The sequence below is a fragment of the Teleopsis dalmanni genome, chromosome 1 (assembly GCF_002237135.1).
Source record: "Teleopsis dalmanni isolate 2A chromosome 1, ASM223713v2, whole genome shotgun sequence".
NCBI classification, from domain to species: Eukaryota; Metazoa; Arthropoda; class Insecta; order Diptera; family Diopsidae; genus Teleopsis; species Teleopsis dalmanni.
The window spans coordinates 55,006,669-55,026,345 of record NC_051846.1 but is presented as its reverse complement, the minus strand read 5'-3'; the positions used below and the strand labels follow the sequence as shown (position 1 = coordinate 55,026,345).

Here is a 19,677-nt window from a genome sequence, read left to right as displayed (position 1 = left end):
TAGATCAATTATATTATTATACGAAACCTGTATATTTAATCCAGGGCTGTCCAGAGCAGATGCAACCGCGGACCAATACCAATCACTGTATAGATTGGGGGGTCACAGAAACAAATACATACATATGTATGTACGTTCATAGTTGTTTTCGATAAAAATAAAAAAGGTTATAATATTAAATTTAGTTTTATTAAATTATCAATTTAAATTCATTTACTTGGTATATCATAAAAATAAAATAATGTGGTTTTACCAGCACACTAAAAGAAAATTTGGTTAATTATAGTAAATGAAAAACTTGTCACGGGCCGCATAAACATTAGCCGCACGCCACATGTGACCCACGGGCCATGCTTTGGACAGCCCTGGTTTAATCGATATCGATTTGGTGACTGAAGCTGTTGTGGAGAGGAATCAAATACTTAAAGGCCATTTTAATTGTATATCAGTTGTCTTTCGTTTTAACCAATTTTTTTAAAGCTTAATAAAAACTTTTTAGATAATTACTTTAAATTAATTAGATACTTTTTAAAATACATATATTAAATAAAGAACGTTCTTTCACAATGTTTAACACTCCAAAATTATTTTGTGTTAATTTTTTTTTGTTGTGGTGGATGGAAACATCAAACGTCGTAACGGCAGTCCTCTTAGAAATGCGTTAGGAACACATTCCAGCTATTGGGCAAGACCGAAGAAGAGAATACAATATACAAGTGTGAGCAATTTTGGCTGGTTGTAACTCATACATAGACCTATTGGTACCTATCGATATCAGAGAGAGCTAACACTCCCTACAGGCATGATGAAATTTAGAGCAATATGATAATAAAAAGTGCTAACATAAAAAATAAATATTTTTCAGCGAATATAAGTAACGCATATTGTACAAGTGACAACAATATTTACCTAAAAGACTGGTTAAAGACAGTATAATCTTCTTTTTTGCTGTCGTTTTTCTGTAAAAGAACGAATCTTAAAAAAAGGAATTACTTTAAAAAGCTAATCAAGCTATTTAAAGTGAGACAGAACAAAAGCAAATCAAACTACAACAGGAAGAAATGTTATAGATGATGTATGAGGTAAAGTGGGAGAAAACGGCTGTCACATAAGTTTAACTGTAGACTCTACATGGTGCTCGCGGTTGTAAAGTAGAATCAGAGAAGTTATGGTTTCAACTTTATTGAGATACAGAGCATTTTGTCTTGGAACTTATGATTTGAAGCAAAATAGGTAGTACTATTTTACTGTATAGATCAACCTGAGGTATAATAGAGATGGACGTTATACCATCGAATAATATATCTTCAGCTCTATAGTGACTTCTCTTGGCTGAAAACCATTTATCAATTAGAGACCTAGTTGTAGCCCAACATAATCCACAATATAGCTCCGGTCCACAGATTTGAATGGCAGTTCCTGACCTCGCAAGACTGTCGGCAGACTCATTACCTTTGATTGCTGTATAACCAGGCACTCAACATAGCATGTTTTCGGGCCAGTACTCTGGATATGGATTCATATGATGTAATATCAAAAGCTGATGATTTGAATTTAGCTGACCAAATGATGCAGCGCGACCTCCGTAGATATGCCTTTTGAGTAGGGAACTCAAAAATAAAATCTTTGTTCAGCAAATCATTGCTTTATAAAGTACTAAACATTTTTCAATATCAAGATTACTAGTTATAGCCGATTGTTCTTTGAGGAATTCAACATATAATAGATTAGCGTTTCGCCTTCGAATACAAAATTGTATTTGGGCAAAATATGCTTATCAGAAAAAGACTTGCACTTTACTAAGTCTATTAGCATTAGTATGGTATTGTATGGAAAGTACGTAATTAGATATATCTTGTAAATCGTTGTATCTTTTAAAATATATTTTTAATTCATTAAAATCTTTAACTAATTAACAATAACTTCTTTCAACAAATCTGATGTAAACATAACATAAAGATTTTATTTATTTATACCTTCAATAGCGTTGAGAATTCGATTCATAAATATCTATTTGTATTAATTAATGCATATATTATTGCTAATATTATAATTTTTAATATCTCTAAAAAGTTTATGCATAAAAGAAACACATACATATATACGTGCATACAAATAGCTTAAATCCAAAGGCTTCTAAGTATCTAATAGCAAATGTATACTTCTTACCTATCCCACTAGTTTTTTAGTTTCTCTCTAAAAACTACTATGCAAATATCATCAGCTATTGAAATTTGTAGCAGACAGAGATAGAGACAGACAAAGCGAGCATGTTGCACTGTCAGCTGTAGAGTGTGTAGTAGCAAGCAACGAGGCGTGCAATTCCAATCAGACATCACCACTACGGCAATAGCGTATGTAGAAATACTTGAGCGTATTGTGTGCGTGCAGGAAAACGGAGTTCCAATTCATTCCATTCTGTTATATTTACATACATATGATTTTCTGCGCATGCTTACATTCAAGAACTGCTGTGCTTCACGGTTCGACCAGCTGTTTTTTGTTGTTGTGCATTGAAAATATTTGCCGGTATCTCAGCTGTTCTTGTATTTGTGAGTAAATATAGGAAGCAAACCTGCAAAGACCGGTTATTCGCCGGTAAATTCGTTTTGTACGGGGCATTGTGGTACATATTCGTTGCTATTTTATGTTTTCATATTGCCTGGAAAAGTTTAATGGTTTTGTTTTTTTGCAAAAATTTATACAGACTTGCTTATATTTTTAAATATATATACATACATACATTCATACATACAAGAAGTTATTTTTAATTACCCTTTTGTAGATACTTTTAAACATTTGTACAATTTAATAATAATATATCGAGGTGGGGAAATATCTGCATATGAGGCGAATAGCTACAATGAACAAAAATGTACTTGTTGGTGTGAATAAGTAAATCTGTTTCAATGCCACTTTTCTCTGCCGCAAAGGTTGCTCACTACGTTGCACTGCAAACATGCGTTTAGTTCAACTCCATAGTATCGATTTTCTACCTAAACGTAGCAGCATCTGCATACGATTCTACATTGTTTGTGTGATTGTTAGATTGTTGGATTGTAAATAAAAAAATGCAACATTATAAGCGGATATTACTAGGAGCAGAGTAAGACTTCCATTGGATTTTCCATTCAGCACTGTCAACTGGTTTAAAAGGCGAAAATTCAGCAATTTACCATCATATGAAAACCAGTTAGAACGCGTATCGGGCGTGTGTTGGCAACGGATAACGCGTCGATTGCATTCAAACGGGTTCACATTGCACTTTTACATTTAAAGCAAGCAAATACTCTTTTCATATATAATCTCAATTAATAAATAAATAATTGCAAAACAAAAAAAAAAAGCACCATTATGTCATTAATACCATTTATAATGGATTTGGCTGATGAGCTACATGAAATTAATCGCTGCTTTGGTACCGGTGATGTTAGTGATGACTTTTGCTTCGGTATCTATCCCCATGACGTACACCAACAGCAATGTGTACAACAAAATCATCAATTACGTCGTCCTCGCACTATTTCCCAATACTGTTGTCTGCCCAGCACAAAGCAGCGTCACCATCCTTACAATCGCAATAAATTTTGCTGTGGAAAGTCTGCTGTAGCTCAATTAAACGACAGTGAAAAGGAAATTAATATTGTTGGTGATAAAGATATATCACAGTCAGCTAAATCGGCATATTCTGTAGTTAATAAAAATGGATTTCAAGTAAGCATGAATGTGAAGCAGTTTTCACCAAATGAGTTAACTGTTAAGACAATCGATAATTGCATTATTGTCGAGGGACGTCATGAAGAGAAGGAGGATGGACATGGTGTTATCTCACGACATTTTATACGAAAATATATGCTACCGAAAGGTTACGATCCTAACGAAGTGCTTTCGACTTTATCTTCGGATGGTATACTTACGGTGAAGGCACCACCACCAGCACCAACAAAAAGTAATGAACCCTTAGAACGCATCATAGACATACAGCAGACTGGACCAACCCAATCGTCTGTAAAAGATTCGCCGGGCAAAGAACAGGCGAAAATCACAACAACAGCAACATCAGTTACAACTTCTATTCCTACTCCATTGCAACAGCCAGCAAAAGATATGCAGAAGCAGCAACATCAACAGCAACAACAGCAGCAGCAACAACAGCAGCAGCAGCAGCAACAACAACAAAAACCACAAGAGATAAATGAGCAAAATGGTGATACCAACAACATCAACAGCACATCCAATGAAATGGATGTTGAACAGACTGAACCAGAAAAAATTGTCTCACCACCCCCCATTGAAGAAGAAGCAATACTCAATTCCAATAAAGTCAACGATTCTCCAGCAGACGTTGATGGTGAAGTTGACGCAGAAGCAGACGCTGCCACCGACGCCGACGCCGACATGACTGCTGCCACTACCGCTGAGGATACAGCAAATACAGAAAATGAGAACACTGACAATATTGGCAGTAACGATAGCAGCAGCATCACCACCACTACCACCACCACAACCAACACTACCAATAATACTACTGACAATGGCATTGCTGACATACCAACTGATATTCCAGCTGCAGCTATTCCAACTGAGGTTGCTGCCGCTGCCGCTATCGCTGACGTTGATATGGAGGTTGCTGTTGAGAAAGCAGTAGTTGACGGTATTATAACAGCAAGCCAAGTAAATGAAGAGACTGCTGCTGCCGTTGTGGATGGTGACACAAAGCAAACAGCTATGGCAGACGAATTAGTGCTCTTGGCCAAAAAGCAGTGTGAAAATGGAAATGCTGTAACCGAAGAAGTTGCCAACTAAACTAGAAGTGAAGAAAACGGAAGGAGAGACAAAAAGAACATTCAAATAAAACTCATACAAGACTATAATTGCAGAAGGGTTACGTTCAGCCATGTGCGAACAACCGTCAATTCCTATTTTAATTAAAATTTTATTTTATAATTTTATTTTAAAATTAATGCATTTTTTCAGGTTTAGTCACATAATATTAAATAATGAATGAAAACAAATATTATTATTATAAATATAAGAACATATAATAATTTATAAATGATTTATTCAACTACATAATAATGTTAAAAATATATATGATTATAATATATTTGTAGTAGTATGTATTAAATAATTATGGTACATACACGCATATGTGTACTGAAAAGTGCATAATAAAATTTTTGCAATAAATAAAGTATGCGACGTACTGAAGAATCCCATTAAACTGTCTTGTTTTGTCTTTAATTAAAAAGTAATTCAACGAATACTAGAATTAATTATTTTTGAATAATTTTGCACTTAATAGGTCAATACAAGTCAAGCATACCAATGGAGTCAAAAAAATGTATACAGTCCATTTCTATATATAAAAGAGGAAGAAAAGAGTCTTAAAGTTCTTCTTGAAGTAATGTAAGGTATGAAAGTACACGAATATTATAACGATCATTTAGATTATTTCAGACTATATCAGCTGGAAATTACTTACTTAATTATTTGGACATAACAACCTGTTACCGAGTTTCGGCCTGACGCAGCATGTCTCCTCAGGCGCCTCTGTTGCGTGCGCGCCTTCTCCATTCTCGTACATTAAGTGCAGTTAGTGCTCCATCAACTTTATCATTCCACTGGAGACACGGTCTACCTCTACGTCTTCTCCCGCGAACTATTGCTTCAAACACCTTTTTCGCAGTTTCGATGGAACATCTTCATCCATTCTCACGACATGACCAAGCCAGCGAAGCCGGAAGCGATGTTAATTCGCTGAATTATATCAATGTCGTGATGAAGCTCGTATAGCTTGTGGTTCATTCGTATGCGGTAGTCGTCGCCAACTCGTAGAGGACTAAAGATCTTACGAAAAACTTTACTATCGAACACTCGCAGCGCTTCTTCATCATTCTGTGATAACGTCCATGCTTCTGCACCATACAGAAGCACAGGGAGGAAGAGCGCTCTATAGAGCGAGCTATGGGCTGAAAATTAATCACCTTAAAAAGTAATTAATTACAGTTTGTTTTTGTTAAGAATATATAATCTTTTTAAATTCAATTTAAAAGTTTTTACACCACATGCTAGAAAACTAGTTGTGTTCTCAATAATAAGATGAATATGGTAGCTATTGAGAGAAGTTAAAAAGCAGAATTATAAAAAACCGACACAATTTAGAATCAGTCAGTATTATCTTCTCATTAAAATATAGGTTAATGTCTTAAATAAATTATGTCATAACAAATGAAAAAAAGAATTCGTAAACAGGTTTTGCTACGAAGCTTAAGATAAAGTATGTGTACCGAAAGGATATTTATATTTTATGCCTATTCTTCAACATTCTCTATAATATGTCGCTTTTAAAATAGTTACAATTGAATGCCATGAGTGTTAACATTTTAACTCCCAATCCTCCATACATTTTCCATAGATTGTTTAAGATATCAATCAATACGAAATGTCTTTCCTGAAGTTATCAGATCAAAAAAATAGTTCCCCAAAAATCTATTTCTTCTGGAAACGAGGAAGAAGATTCTGTGGAATCACAGAGAAAGTTCTTAATTGCTTTCATCTAATGTAAGTTTCAAAAATTTCTACAGTGAGTATTGAAAGGAATGCACAGTTTCTCTGTGTAGTTTCCTATATACACAAATGACTAAAGTAAATATGGAACTTGTTCGATTATATTCGATAAGTTCTTTTTCAAAACTTCTTATACAGCAATAGCTTTATAACAACGCAGATCACTTAAAAGTATAATTGCTAAAGCAAATGATGTAAACACAGTATATAAAACATCTCAGACGGTAGTGAGATGATAAAGACAAGAAATGAATCATTATCTTTAATGTACGTTTTTCGAATTATAAAATTCAGAATTAAGGAACTAGACGGAACGATAATATAAAGCAATATTATCTTACATTTCAGTAATATATGATAAATAAATATATTTATAATGATCATGACTCCATGAATCATGACTACATTTAGAAGAAAAATTAATAATGGGCTAAGGTTGGTAATAATTTGAACAGTAGTTGAATACCATTATAAAATTATATAGTATAATAACATTTCAGATACCTCGTGACATTTGTAGCGTGTTTGAGTGTTTGAGAGCCCAAATAAACGAAGTTTTCTTTTTTTTGCTGTCGTCTATATTTCAAAAAAATGTATTGAATAAAAACTGTAGTTAACCAATTTTGGTACAATATAACTTTTCTAGCTGTAGTACCGGCTGTTGGGCGATTTCACGTCAAAACTTAAAAAAAATCAATTAATCAATTGATATTTTGAGGTTTTGACTTTTGAATAGAATAGAATAGAATTTGGTCACATAACTATAATTATCTTATGGTTATGTTGATTTCAATATAAGCTAATGTTATAATATTACGTTTATTAGTAAGTATAAGAATCAGGAATAAATGATTAATTGATGTTTAGCATTCATGGCATTGTTTAGGAAATCCTTCTTGTGGCATTATATTGTATCTCTTTAACATAGTCTATCATTTAAAATCTTTAGCATAACGTATTTTCCCCAGCTTTGATTCTTATATACTATATTATGTATCCTTTTATAGTTTATGGGATATTCATTTCATCTATGTTTTAGTATTGTTAATCGTAGAATTTGCATTGAACACTACTTTTATAAGTTTGGTTCTTACAATTAGTTTCTCAAGGACATAGTCGTTGATAAAATTATTATACTAATTCGAACTTTTTATACTCAAGCATATCTTAATACTGAAGAGATCCTACTTTGAACTTAATGCTGTTTCTATTTACCATAGTCCATTGTATAAGATCTTCAGTATTACATATTTCTCTCATCTCAGCTTTGATTTTTACGTGTTATATTATGTATCCCTTTATAGTTCATGACGTGATCATTTTAACTGTATTGTAGCATTGTTGTGCTGTCGTAGTCTCACAACGTGGTCGTGAAAGTTTGGTTTGCATTGAACACTACTTTTATGAGCTTGGTTCTTACAATTGGTTTCTCAAGCACATATATAGTCATTGATCTAATTAGTACACTTCTTAGAATTTCTAAGACTTTAAAACATCAAAAAATTTTGACCTGTTCTTTGTTTTGTATTTTGCTAGTCCATGTTAGTTAGTTAGGTTAGTTATTTCATTCACTATTGCATTTATTTGTCAAAGCTTTGTAGATTTAATGATGGTTCTCTCCACAGCAATATCTCATCATAGATCTCACCATAGCAATATGATATGTTATGAAAGGTCCTTAGTAATTGAATTTATCTACTAAAATAAGTTTATACAGCCATCCTTCTTATATATAATTCATTAAAGGCAATAATTTAATAAATACAATATTAATATCTAAATCATTTAAAAAAATATTCCTTTGTTATTAGTATTAATGAATATAAGTGATTTAGAAATCTGTATATTGCAACAAATACATACTTGTAGTTAAAAAAATATATTAGAACTACTTTTTATTTATTCATCAATCGCAATTTTATTTATTTATCAACCATAAACACTTATATATGTATAAATGAATTTTTTTTTAGATATTTTTTTTTAATTGAACTATAATTTGTACAAAAAGTAGATGTACCGTAAATTTTGCATTACTAAATTTAGAATAATTTAACCTTGGGTCCATACAATTATATTAATTCTGAAAAGTATATCAATGCACTTGCACTTGCACTTACAATACAATCAAAAGTGTACTTATAAAAATATATATTAAATTATATATGTCTTAACTGGTATGCAGATGGTTTATAACATATAAATTGTGAACTTTAAGGGTTGACCTATTTCCACGGCAAAGCCAATCTTCCAGTTTCATGTACTCTAACCAATCGTTCATTAGGACTATAGTATTTAGTTGGTGGAGGTGGTGGAACTTTAATGGTTAGTATACCATCAGATGACAGATCCGATATAACTTCATTGGCATTAAATCCACGTGGCAGTAGATATTTACGCACAAAGTGCCGTTCAACTAAACCATTTCCATCATTCCTCTTCTCATGATTACCTTGGACGATTACATAATCATCAGTGGTTTTCACAACGATTTCGTGTGGTTTAAACTGACGCACATCAATATCCACTTGAAATCTTTTTTCATCAACATAAACTCGTTCACCTGCATAATAATTTTGCCACCGCATTGGATAGCTCCAATCAAGAGGAGATGAACGTATTAATTGGTTGCGTACCCGCCGCGTAACGAGGTCATCCATAGGTTTCAATATATCTGACGGCCACCAAACTCGCGGATCATCATATAAATAAGGATACAAGTTAAAATCGTAAGGAGGATAATAACGTGGTCGATCTAATTCACGCGAAAGATCGCGATACGTTGTTGGCACAAGCGACATTTTGCTTTAAAATTTTATATTTAGAAATATTTTTATTTAATTTTATTATTGCAAATAAAATTTTAAACTAATGCATGCAGCTGCTTTCAAAGAATTTATAAAAGTGTTTGCTTTAACTTCCACGTCTTTTATACTGTCTCAATAGACGTGATTTTACATCTCGTTCTTGGCGAGATATAAATTGTCTTGCAGAAATAGACACTTTAAAAAAATATAAAGAGCATGTAATACACTTAGAAATATTAAATTATTATATATTTTTTAAATGTATCAATGGCATCAAACTGCGATGTATTTTCTCATATTTTGTAAAACACTCGGACTTTGAAATCATGTTATGTGTTATATTGTACCATATATAAGGAAATCATTACTTCAATATAATCGTAAAAAAATCCATTATTAAAGACCACCCATCATACTAAATATGTGTGAAACTATAATATGGAAATTGATTCTGCAGTACGTAACTATTTCGATTATAAACAATATTTATTTTGATATTAATAAGTAATTATGTTAACTATGCTATACTCATTCCGCTATTTCGAGGTCCTATGCTGTTAAGGTGTTTACTAGTAGTTGTTAAGAAAATTCCAATAAAATAATCGAATCTATATGTAATTTAAAAATTCTTTTGAGATGAAACACTGAAAATTATTTAATCAAAGAATATTTATTAAAATAATTGTTGGTATGTAATATTCTGTATTCGGGTAGATTTTTCTATAAAACCCATATTTTACTTTATATTAAAAATCCATTATGATGAGAAGTGCTTTTAATCTGTGAGTTCCACGATTTTTAGAACCAGAATCATCACAGACTTAATCTAAGTTTTTGGTAAGGATCGTTTATATGGTAAAAGGGTTAACAATTATGATATTCGATTTAAAAATAATTTTAAGATCATAAGTTTAACATAAGTTAAACCGAAATTTGTGATTACAGCAAATTTTATCAAAGCTCTGCGAGAATTCAATAAAAGATTTAGTCATAATCTTTACTGAAAGTCATTGAATTTGAATTGAGCATCAAAAATATCAATTAATTCTATTTCGAATGAGTTGTACTTTCCTAAAATCTTCTGAAACCCCAAGCTGGGTAATTGCAAAGAAAATGCTTAATTGTGTCTTTAAGTTTTCAAATCTTCTACAATGAGTATTAAAAACAATGTTCAAGGTGAAGATTTCTAAGAAAACACAAACCCCTAGGAAACCCTAGGGATACCTCCAGTAAATCATCAAGGCGGATGCTTGTATTTTTATTTCTTTCAATGTTCGTATGATCGAGAACACAGATGAGAGTGTAGAAGTAGTATTTTTCGTTTGACGACTACATATGTAACAGATTTCGATCCGAATTTAAGAACTTTGTATAAAATGCTTTAAATATATTACTGAGAAATATTCGTTTGACTGTTCTTCAAATGGAGTAGGAACTAATTTTTTACTATGTAATACATCTAATTTGATAAAAATATAGTTAAAAATTTATTTTTTTTTCTCTTCTCTATTAATGTTAACAAAATATTGATTCTTAGTTTTGAACTTTTAACACGGAGAAGAAGAGTATACTACGTATCTTCTGTGCTTATATATAAAACGTTGAGTATAGTCTTAAGTATTTTAAGTTAATTTTATGTAAAAATATAAATGTATTAAAATGGTAATTAATATCTTGGGAAAATTTTTATAACTACATATGATGAGATAAAACTTCTAAGTGTATTTTTATAGGACTCTTTCAACACAATTTGTATGTTTTTCACTCGTAGTACAGCATGAATCACCATTTGTTTACATTTCTTGAAGCTAAAGAAAATTGGCTTCGGTCTTCGGAAATACATTTAAATTTAAATAACCTTTAGCTGTAATCGTATTAGATGTAATGGACTACTTTCACGGATTTTAATATATGTATAATTATTTAGACTAGTTGTATTTTATTGGACAAGCTAATATATAAAAATGTATATTTTATTGGATATTCTATCTTAACTATTTAATATAGCCCTTGTTGGTAATAGAGCTATTGTATATAGCATTGTCTATTTTAACTACAAATTTATGTTAGACTTTTAGTAATTCTTAATGAATTTTGGGTTTATCAATATTTATCTTTGAATCGGTACATTCCAGATTGAAAGTACATAAGAAATAGAGAGCTCTGATAGCACGTTGCGTGAGTACTATATGATATCATGCTGGGTCGTTTGGGTTGAAATCACATAAAGGTCTTATTTAAAAACATGCTTTAAAAAATATTTTAAAAGATCTTGATAACTATATCTTAGGAGTAGAGCTTTAAGAACGCTTAAATTTAAATTATCCATGAAATGAGACTGTTGCCTATTTCTATAATAAAATTCGATTTACACAGATAATAGAGATTTTTTGGACTAGCATCTAGTTTAATCTACTTTTACTCACTTATAAACGTAATTATTTGGGTGATATGTATTGATGTTATTTCTATTATTTTGACTGGAGTAAATTGTTTTTGTTTTTTATGATATCAGACTTTGAAGTGAGGCATATCAGTCACTGGTGACAAAAGAATTTGTGATTTTTAACAAGTTTAACTTTGCATTCTGTTTAGTATTCACAGAATCCCAACATAATTCTGTTGAGCATTCACAGAATCTCAACATAATTCTGTTGAGTATTCACAGAATCCCAACATCATTCTGTTGAGTATTCACAGAATCCCAACATAATTCTGTTGAGTATTCACAGAATCTCAACATAATTCTGTTGAGTATTCACAGAATCCCAACATCATTCTGTTGAGTATTCACAGAATCCCAACATAATTCTGTTGAGTATTCTCTAATATATTAATTAATATTATCAATTTTCATATCCAGTAAGTGATGTGTTTCTAAAAACCAAATTCGCTGTTTTAGTATTGTGGTTTTAGACAGATATTCTTAAGTTCTTAGCACTTGTGTGTTTTATGAAATGCAGAATGAAATATTCATCCATCTTAGTATTATGTTTTCAAAAAATCTAATTTTTTCCATGAAATATGTAATACTAAAATAATTTATTTGTTACTCCAAATGAAATATTAATCATATATAGTATGTAGGGATATTTAAAAAGTTATATAGTAAAATCATATTAAAAAGATATTTAAAAAATTTTATGCTGAAAATGTCATAATCTAGAAGAGATTTGCATCAAAATAATCCTATCCAAAATATTATTAATTTTTATAGAATTTCTAAAGATTCCGAAACATCAAAAATATTAATTTCACAACGCAGTACAAAGCAAAATAAGCCACTTCACTAGACAAACTCAAAAACTTTCCGCCACAAACTTTTTTTAAAAAATAAAAGCAAAATTAAATTTTTAATTTTTTTTTTATTTTAAACTTAACTATTTTTCAATATTACTACTTCAGTTCAATTTTAAACATATAACATATGTATATTTGGTTATATAAGAATATAACATAATTTACAATTAATTCTAAGAAGCGTTTTTAGTTCCATCATCTTCAACTGGATTTTCCTTAACATTTAAATGAGCCGGACCGGTCTGTTGTATAGGAACTTCCCGAGCACCAGGTTTATCTTCAATAGCAGGTGGCTTAGGAACACTAACAGTTAGTAAGCCATCAGATGATAGTGTTGACATAACTTTATTTGAATCGTATCCTTTGGGCAATAAGAAACGTCTAACAAATTGTCTTGATGAAAAACCATGGTCATCTTCGCGATTCTCATATTTTCCTTCTACGATGACGGAATCTTCTAAAACTTTCACCTTTAACTCGCTAGGTTTAAATTGTGCAACATCTATGGAAACTTGGTAGCCATCTTTACCAACTTTTGGTAACTCTTCCTCTTTTTGTAAGCGACTGATGTGATTCCAAGGCGCCAAACGATATACAAATGGACTCTCATAAAATGGTGAAGAAAATACTGATTGCATTTGACGCGACATCATTTCATCAGCCAAACGAAATATCATTGGTAACGTACGCATTTTAAATTAAAATAATTTATTTTAAATTTTCCGCACGACAACAAACTTTTCACTTGTCTTTTCAGTTTGAATTTTCAAACGTAAATGATAAGCGCGGCACTGCAGCCGGCTATTTATACCTATTCCGTTAACATGAAAATTATGTCGTACTCATTTGTACTCTTTCTACTCTTTGTTCTATTAACATTTGGAAATTTCTCTATGTTGCTCGTTACTTCTACTGGGTGTATGTACAATAGAGAGAAAAATATATGCCGGCAAATTTTACTTTTCTAGCTGCGTCTAGAAATTTCTTATGAGAAAGTTTATCCACAATGTCTGAATGAGAATTCAAAGCTCACAGCATATAAATCGCAGTGTGATTTATATATGTGTGTGTAGATTGTTGCTGATGGCGAGCGAAAAAATTGAGAAGTGTGTGTATGTAAAAATATTTTAATTACTGAGGGATGAACATGACAATATTAAAAATTGTGAAATTTACTTTTCTTTTTATATAATATTTTTAATAGTTTATTTAAAATAAACCCATTAAATAATAATTATAATATATAAAAAGTATTAGAAGTAATGTTATTTTATAAATTTAACATTTATTATTGAAAAATTTATAAATATATTTTTTATTGAATTAACAGATTATGTTTATTACTATAGTATAGTCATAGTTAGTTATTAGATAGGAACGAGTTCTCCTCAATTAGCTAAAAAAAGCCACCTTGAATCCACAAAACCTCGCAATAGTGGATAGTAGACATAAAATCAAGCTAGAACTAGCCAGAGGCATTTATGAAGGCAAGAATCTGGCCAATGATAATGCTAGAGATATCGCCGAGTGTGTTGAAGAAGGAAGCCCCCAGAAACTTAAGCCTAATTCTGGCCAAACCTGGGCATAGACACATCAGGTGTTCTGGTGTCCTTTCTTCGAGAGCATTACAGGAGAAACCACAGGGTAGGTCAAATCTACATTTATGCCGTCCTATGGTCCAGTGCCCTGTAAAAACAGGGCAAAAAAAAAATAAAATAATAATTTTATCATTAAAAATTAAATGAAATAAAATTCACTAAATTATAATTATTTAGTGAATTTTATTTTACTTTATTTATTATTTATTTTATTTATTATCTGGCTTTATTTTAATTCTTAGAAAATAAAACAAATATAAAAATGTGTATTAAAAGTATGTGTTGTGCTTAAATGTCGGGAAACACATATTGAACGTGCGAAAGTTCTCGAATTATCTAGAAAGTCAAATAGTCTAATTAGAAAAATTTTAGAAAACGCATAAGTGGTATGCGTTTGTATTTAATAAATAATAATATATTGTGTTAAATATTAAAAAAAAATTATGTTCTCAAATAAGAACAACTAAAAATAAATAAAAATTTCTTAACCTAAATAATAAAATTCAATTTGAATTATACAATAAATATAATTTAATAATTATATTATATTATATTATATTATATTATATATGTATTTAATAATAAATATAATATAATAATAACAATTATAATTAACTATTTTATTATATTATTGTACTAAAAATTATATTATGCAAACTCAGAGTATATAAAGCATATATGTACATACATATGTATGTATGTATGTATAAATTTATAAAATGTGATTAGTTTCATTCACCGCTTTGATTTTATTTCAACAAAAATGTTCTCTGTTTATTTACCATATGTGTGAGTCAATAAACTTAACAAAATTTTACAAATACAAAACAAACAATGAATTGCAAAATTCAAAACTAATAGACACAAGCAATAAACTATTGCGGTAGGTCACTTCGTACCGGTTTTTATGGTTACTGGAATTTGTTTCAAATTACTTATACACATAATAACACCACAACTATATAATAAAATTATGCAACAGATTGTAAAATCATTGTCATAAAATTTTATAAATTAAATTTTTATTTTAAATTTAATAATATTAAATAAAATATTTTATTAATTTCAACCAGAATATTCTAGTAATTTCTATATCTGCTAATTTCTTATAACATGTTAAGCGCTGACTAATAAAGAGCGATAATTTTTTTCTCATCGCTATGTGTGTACGTGCTCATTCTCACTCTTCACTACATCAAATTCAGCGTACAATTCACTCACAAAGCTATTTTTTACTCATAAATGTACTCTTTTTTTAAATGTGAGTGAAAATGGTATTCATTGTTCAGCGCTCTTTGCTCTTGCTTTTTGTGTTGTATTCTTTCTTTTTTTACCGGCTAAATTAAAAAAATAAAAAAAATGTCCAGACAGAAGAGTAATATAAAGAAATCATAAAAAAAATAAAACCAACTGATACATATGTACATATGTATGAACAATTTGATAATAAGAATACAAATTAGTATAAATATATCAACCCGACAAAACTTATATGAGATTTGCACAACTTTTTTTAAACTTCATTTACTTCTCATTTGTTTATTATTAAAGCTACTCATTTGTTTATTAAAAAATTTGCTTATCGGACTAAATCTCAAATAAATATAAACAAATTTTTATAAATAATATATAAAATAAAATTATTTACATATGTAAATATATATATATATATTATATATAAATATGTATAATTTTCTCCGTAAAAATGTGGAAAAATAATTAATATGAAGTAAAGATTTTAGTAATAATTAAAATGTGTACCATTTTTCAAGCAATTTATTCTTAATTTTCAATTTTTTTTTAAAACAATTACTTCAGTTTTCTTCCTGCTTTTTTTCTTTTATTCTGGTCTGTATTGTGTTATTAGATAATATTCTAAATGATTAAAATTTATTAACTACAAGAAGCTAGCTTCCCTACTAAAAACTGGTTTACTTATTAGAAGTTGGTTTCTCTACTAAAAACTGGCTAGTCTGCTAGAAGCTGGCTTACCTACTAAAATCTAGCTATCTTATTAGAAGCTAGCTTCCGTACTAAAAGCTGGTTTCCCTACTAGAATTTGGCTTCCTTACTAAGAGCTGAATTTCCTACTAGAAGCTGGTTTCTTTACTAGAATCTGGTTTCTCTACTAGAAGCTGGCTTACCTACTAAAAGCTGGTTTACCTACTAGAAGCTGGCTAACCTTCTAGAAACTGGCTTCCCTAATAGAAACTGGTATACCTATTAGAAGCTGACTTACCTACTAGAAGCTAGCTTCTCTATTAGAAGCTAGCTTCTCTATTAGATGCTAGCTTCTCTATTAGATGCTAGCTTCTTTACTAGAAGCTAGCTTACCTACTAGAAGCTGGTTTTCCTACTAGAAGCTGGATTACCTACTATTAATTAATATATATCAAATTGTGAATTAATGAATATACATATATCAAATATTGTTAGAAGTTCGTTTCGCGAGTACGTCGCCGCTTCATACCAGGATTTACCTCTACCTTTACATACTATATATGGTACCTTTATTTACAGAATAAAGCTGAGAATGCTTCTTGGAGTGGATCGATAGCACAATTTTTCACCTAAGGCTGACCGTATTCATATAATAGGAGTTAAGGATTGCTTGTAGGGCAGATATGTTTTCGAAGACCACTACGAATTTCCTGTTTAAGAAGATTGAATAATTGAAAGGAACTTTGATAGGGTTGCTCCCTATCGATCTCACTTTTGAGGAAATTAAATATTTAAAAACAACTTTGATATGATGAGCTTCTACACTAAAAAAAACCAGTTATTCAACTTTCCGAGATTGAAGAGATTAAGATTAAGATTGAATTACATTTTATTGTCCAAGGAACTAGACTTGACTTTAAGGCTGCTTTACGTCCCATCAAAACGTTCTTCATTCTGGGAACTTAAAATTAAAGTTTTCAGTCTAGTCTAGAATAATCCGAAAACAAGAATGACATACTTTTCTTATTATAATACTAATCCAATCGGCGAGCTTTAACACTTGATTTGCTATATTCATATCAAATATCATACATCTTGTATAATACTGGATATAAAGAATATAGAGGAACAGTCTTTAATAAGTTTAATAGGCTTTTATAACGAAGACAAAATTTATCAAAAAAGCTGACAGTAAGTAAGGTTTCAATTTATTAGTATTTTTTTGAAATAAAATAAAATAAAAAACAAAAACATATAACGATGTAAAAGCAGCGAAATTCAATGTATGTATGTAGTCCAAATTTTTATCAAACATAAAAAACGAAATGCTGTACGTACGGTGCAATACCAAGAATTAAAGAATATAATTGACTATACCAATATGTAAAAGGCGAAATCTTGGTGAAATCTTCTTTTCTATCTTTTTTGGTACAATACATACAAAATAAAAATATGGATTTTTTCACTTAAATCTCACTTCTTTTTAATTTGCAGTTGTTATTTGCAATTTTTTACTGGTGAAATTGAAAACAAACAAATCGCCTAGACCAGTGTATCCCAACTCACAAATTTTGTAGGCTGTTATTTAATTAAGAGTTTATTTAAAAACATCCAAGTGGTTACACAACACTATTGAGGAAAAATACTTTTGAAACTAACTCAAGTTACATTAAGCAAAGGCGAGAAGAGAGTTAAAAACAAATTAAAATAATAAATACTATAGCTTATTCACATAATAATTGTAATTTTCGGTAAAAAACCTATTCACACAGCAAATCTTAATTTTATCTTATGTTTATTCTCATAGTTGATTCTCTTAGTTATAGAAATAAGCAGGGTATCAGCTCTCAATGGAGCGGAGTGCTGCGACCATGGTTGATCTTTTGTGCTTTTGATCCGTTAGTCATATAGTTAACTATTTAAATTGCGGTCGGATATAAAAATACCGAACGTTGAAGTGATATTTTCTTTCGGTTAAGTTTATTATTGAGTTGAGTTGATTTTTTTTACAATATCACGCATCATTGTAAATTTTGAAATAATTATTATTCATTAATTAGTTAGATTGATTTTTATTAATTATTAGATTTTATGAAATTGGATTAAAATTTGAACTTGATTATATGCAAAATTATTATTAGTGATGCTGTGTGAACAGTTAATTCACATTAATTTGATTTAATATGTCTTTGAAATCAATTATAACTACACTGAATGGGACGACTTAATCTGGTCGTTAAAAGCGATCATATAAAAAAAGGAATAAAAATGATAGTAATTTTTATAGAAGTATCTATATCTTATAAATCATTTATATATATTTTTTTTACTTCTTTTTTATTTCCTTTGTTATTTGTACATCTATTTTATTGCTTTATAATAAGAAAACATTACGTATAGCAAACCAGTTATATATAGCAAACCAAATTTGACTTTAAGAAACTGTCGTTATATTCGGTTGGTCGTTATATTCGGTTGGTCGTTATAAAAGAGTTCAACCGTATAATATTTTAGAGACCATTGTTTAAGAGACGCTGATCTAGAATATAAAACAAAAAATTAAACAATGTGGCAAACAATAGGAATTTCTAAAAAATTTTCCATTGCTTTACAAATGAAATTTTTTTAATACAGATTTTTAAAACATCTTAAAAATTTAAATTAGATATAATATAACTTTTATTAACAAAAATTTAATAAAAAAATTAAATATATGTGAATAGATATGTATATCAAAATACATATGTATATATGTAGATTTGTTATATCGACATATACACTCAACGGAATTCAAACACCTGCTTCTTCTTCAATTTATTACAAAACAAAGTTTGAAGTAATTTTTTTAAAAATAAAGTTCAACGAGTATTATTTTAAATTAATCAAAAAAATTGGTAGTTAATATTATAAATCATATAAGATGAACTATATTATATACCTATACATGTATTTGTATAACAAAGAAATATTAAAAAGTTTTATCAAAAAATTTAAATTCTATAGTGAAAGAAGATGAGACATCCATATAATACGTAGAAAACTGGATCTGACGACATATTCATATTGAGACTAATCTCTTAATTTAGCTATCGCTTCAAAAATTATTTATTTAGAATTGAATGGATCAACAACTTTTTGGAACGTAACTCAGAAACACGAATTTTAACTCATTTATTTAAAATTTAATTGTTACTAAGAGTAACACAAAATATCCATCCATTGAAATTAAGAAAGATGAGTTCTAATCCATTCATTGCTTATGACCCGTCTTAGCTCATACGCCTACTTGAACCTAATTTTTATTCTTTACTTATATTACAAAATATCCATCCATTGGAATTCATAAAGATGAGTTCTAATCCATTCATTGCTTATGACAAGTTTTAGCTCCAAACCCACTTGAACTTAATTTTTACTCTTTACTTATATTAAAAAAATACTTAATTTTTGGAATTCAGAAA

General features: G+C 29.8%; 3 protein-coding genes across 3 annotated transcripts; 1 reads left to right on the top strand and 2 right to left on the bottom strand.

The window, feature by feature from the left end:
* The first annotated feature begins 3,173 nt into the window (after positions 1-3,173).
* LOC119672807 (heat shock protein 67B1-like) lies at positions 3,174-5,224 on the top strand. The gene has a single exon (XM_038083947.1). The coding sequence runs from the start codon at positions 3,355-3,357 to the stop codon at positions 4,804-4,806; it is 1,452 nt and encodes a 483-aa protein (XP_037939875.1). The 5' UTR covers positions 3,174-3,354; the 3' UTR covers positions 4,807-5,224.
* A 3,305-nt stretch (positions 5,225-8,529) lies between these two features.
* LOC119671550 (heat shock protein 27-like) lies at positions 8,530-9,446 on the bottom strand. Its single transcript, XM_038082243.1, has one exon. The coding sequence runs from the start codon at positions 9,369-9,371 to the stop codon at positions 8,796-8,798; it is 576 nt and encodes a 191-aa protein (XP_037938171.1). The 5' UTR covers positions 9,372-9,446; the 3' UTR covers positions 8,530-8,795.
* A 3,336-nt stretch (positions 9,447-12,782) lies between these two features.
* On the bottom strand, positions 12,783-13,438 carry LOC119668280 (heat shock protein 23-like). The gene has a single exon (XM_038077736.1). It carries the CDS (start codon positions 13,367-13,369, stop codon positions 12,851-12,853), a length of 519 nt encoding a protein of 172 aa, XP_037933664.1. The 5' UTR covers positions 13,370-13,438; the 3' UTR covers positions 12,783-12,850.
* Between the last annotated feature and the right edge of the window lie 6,239 nt (positions 13,439-19,677).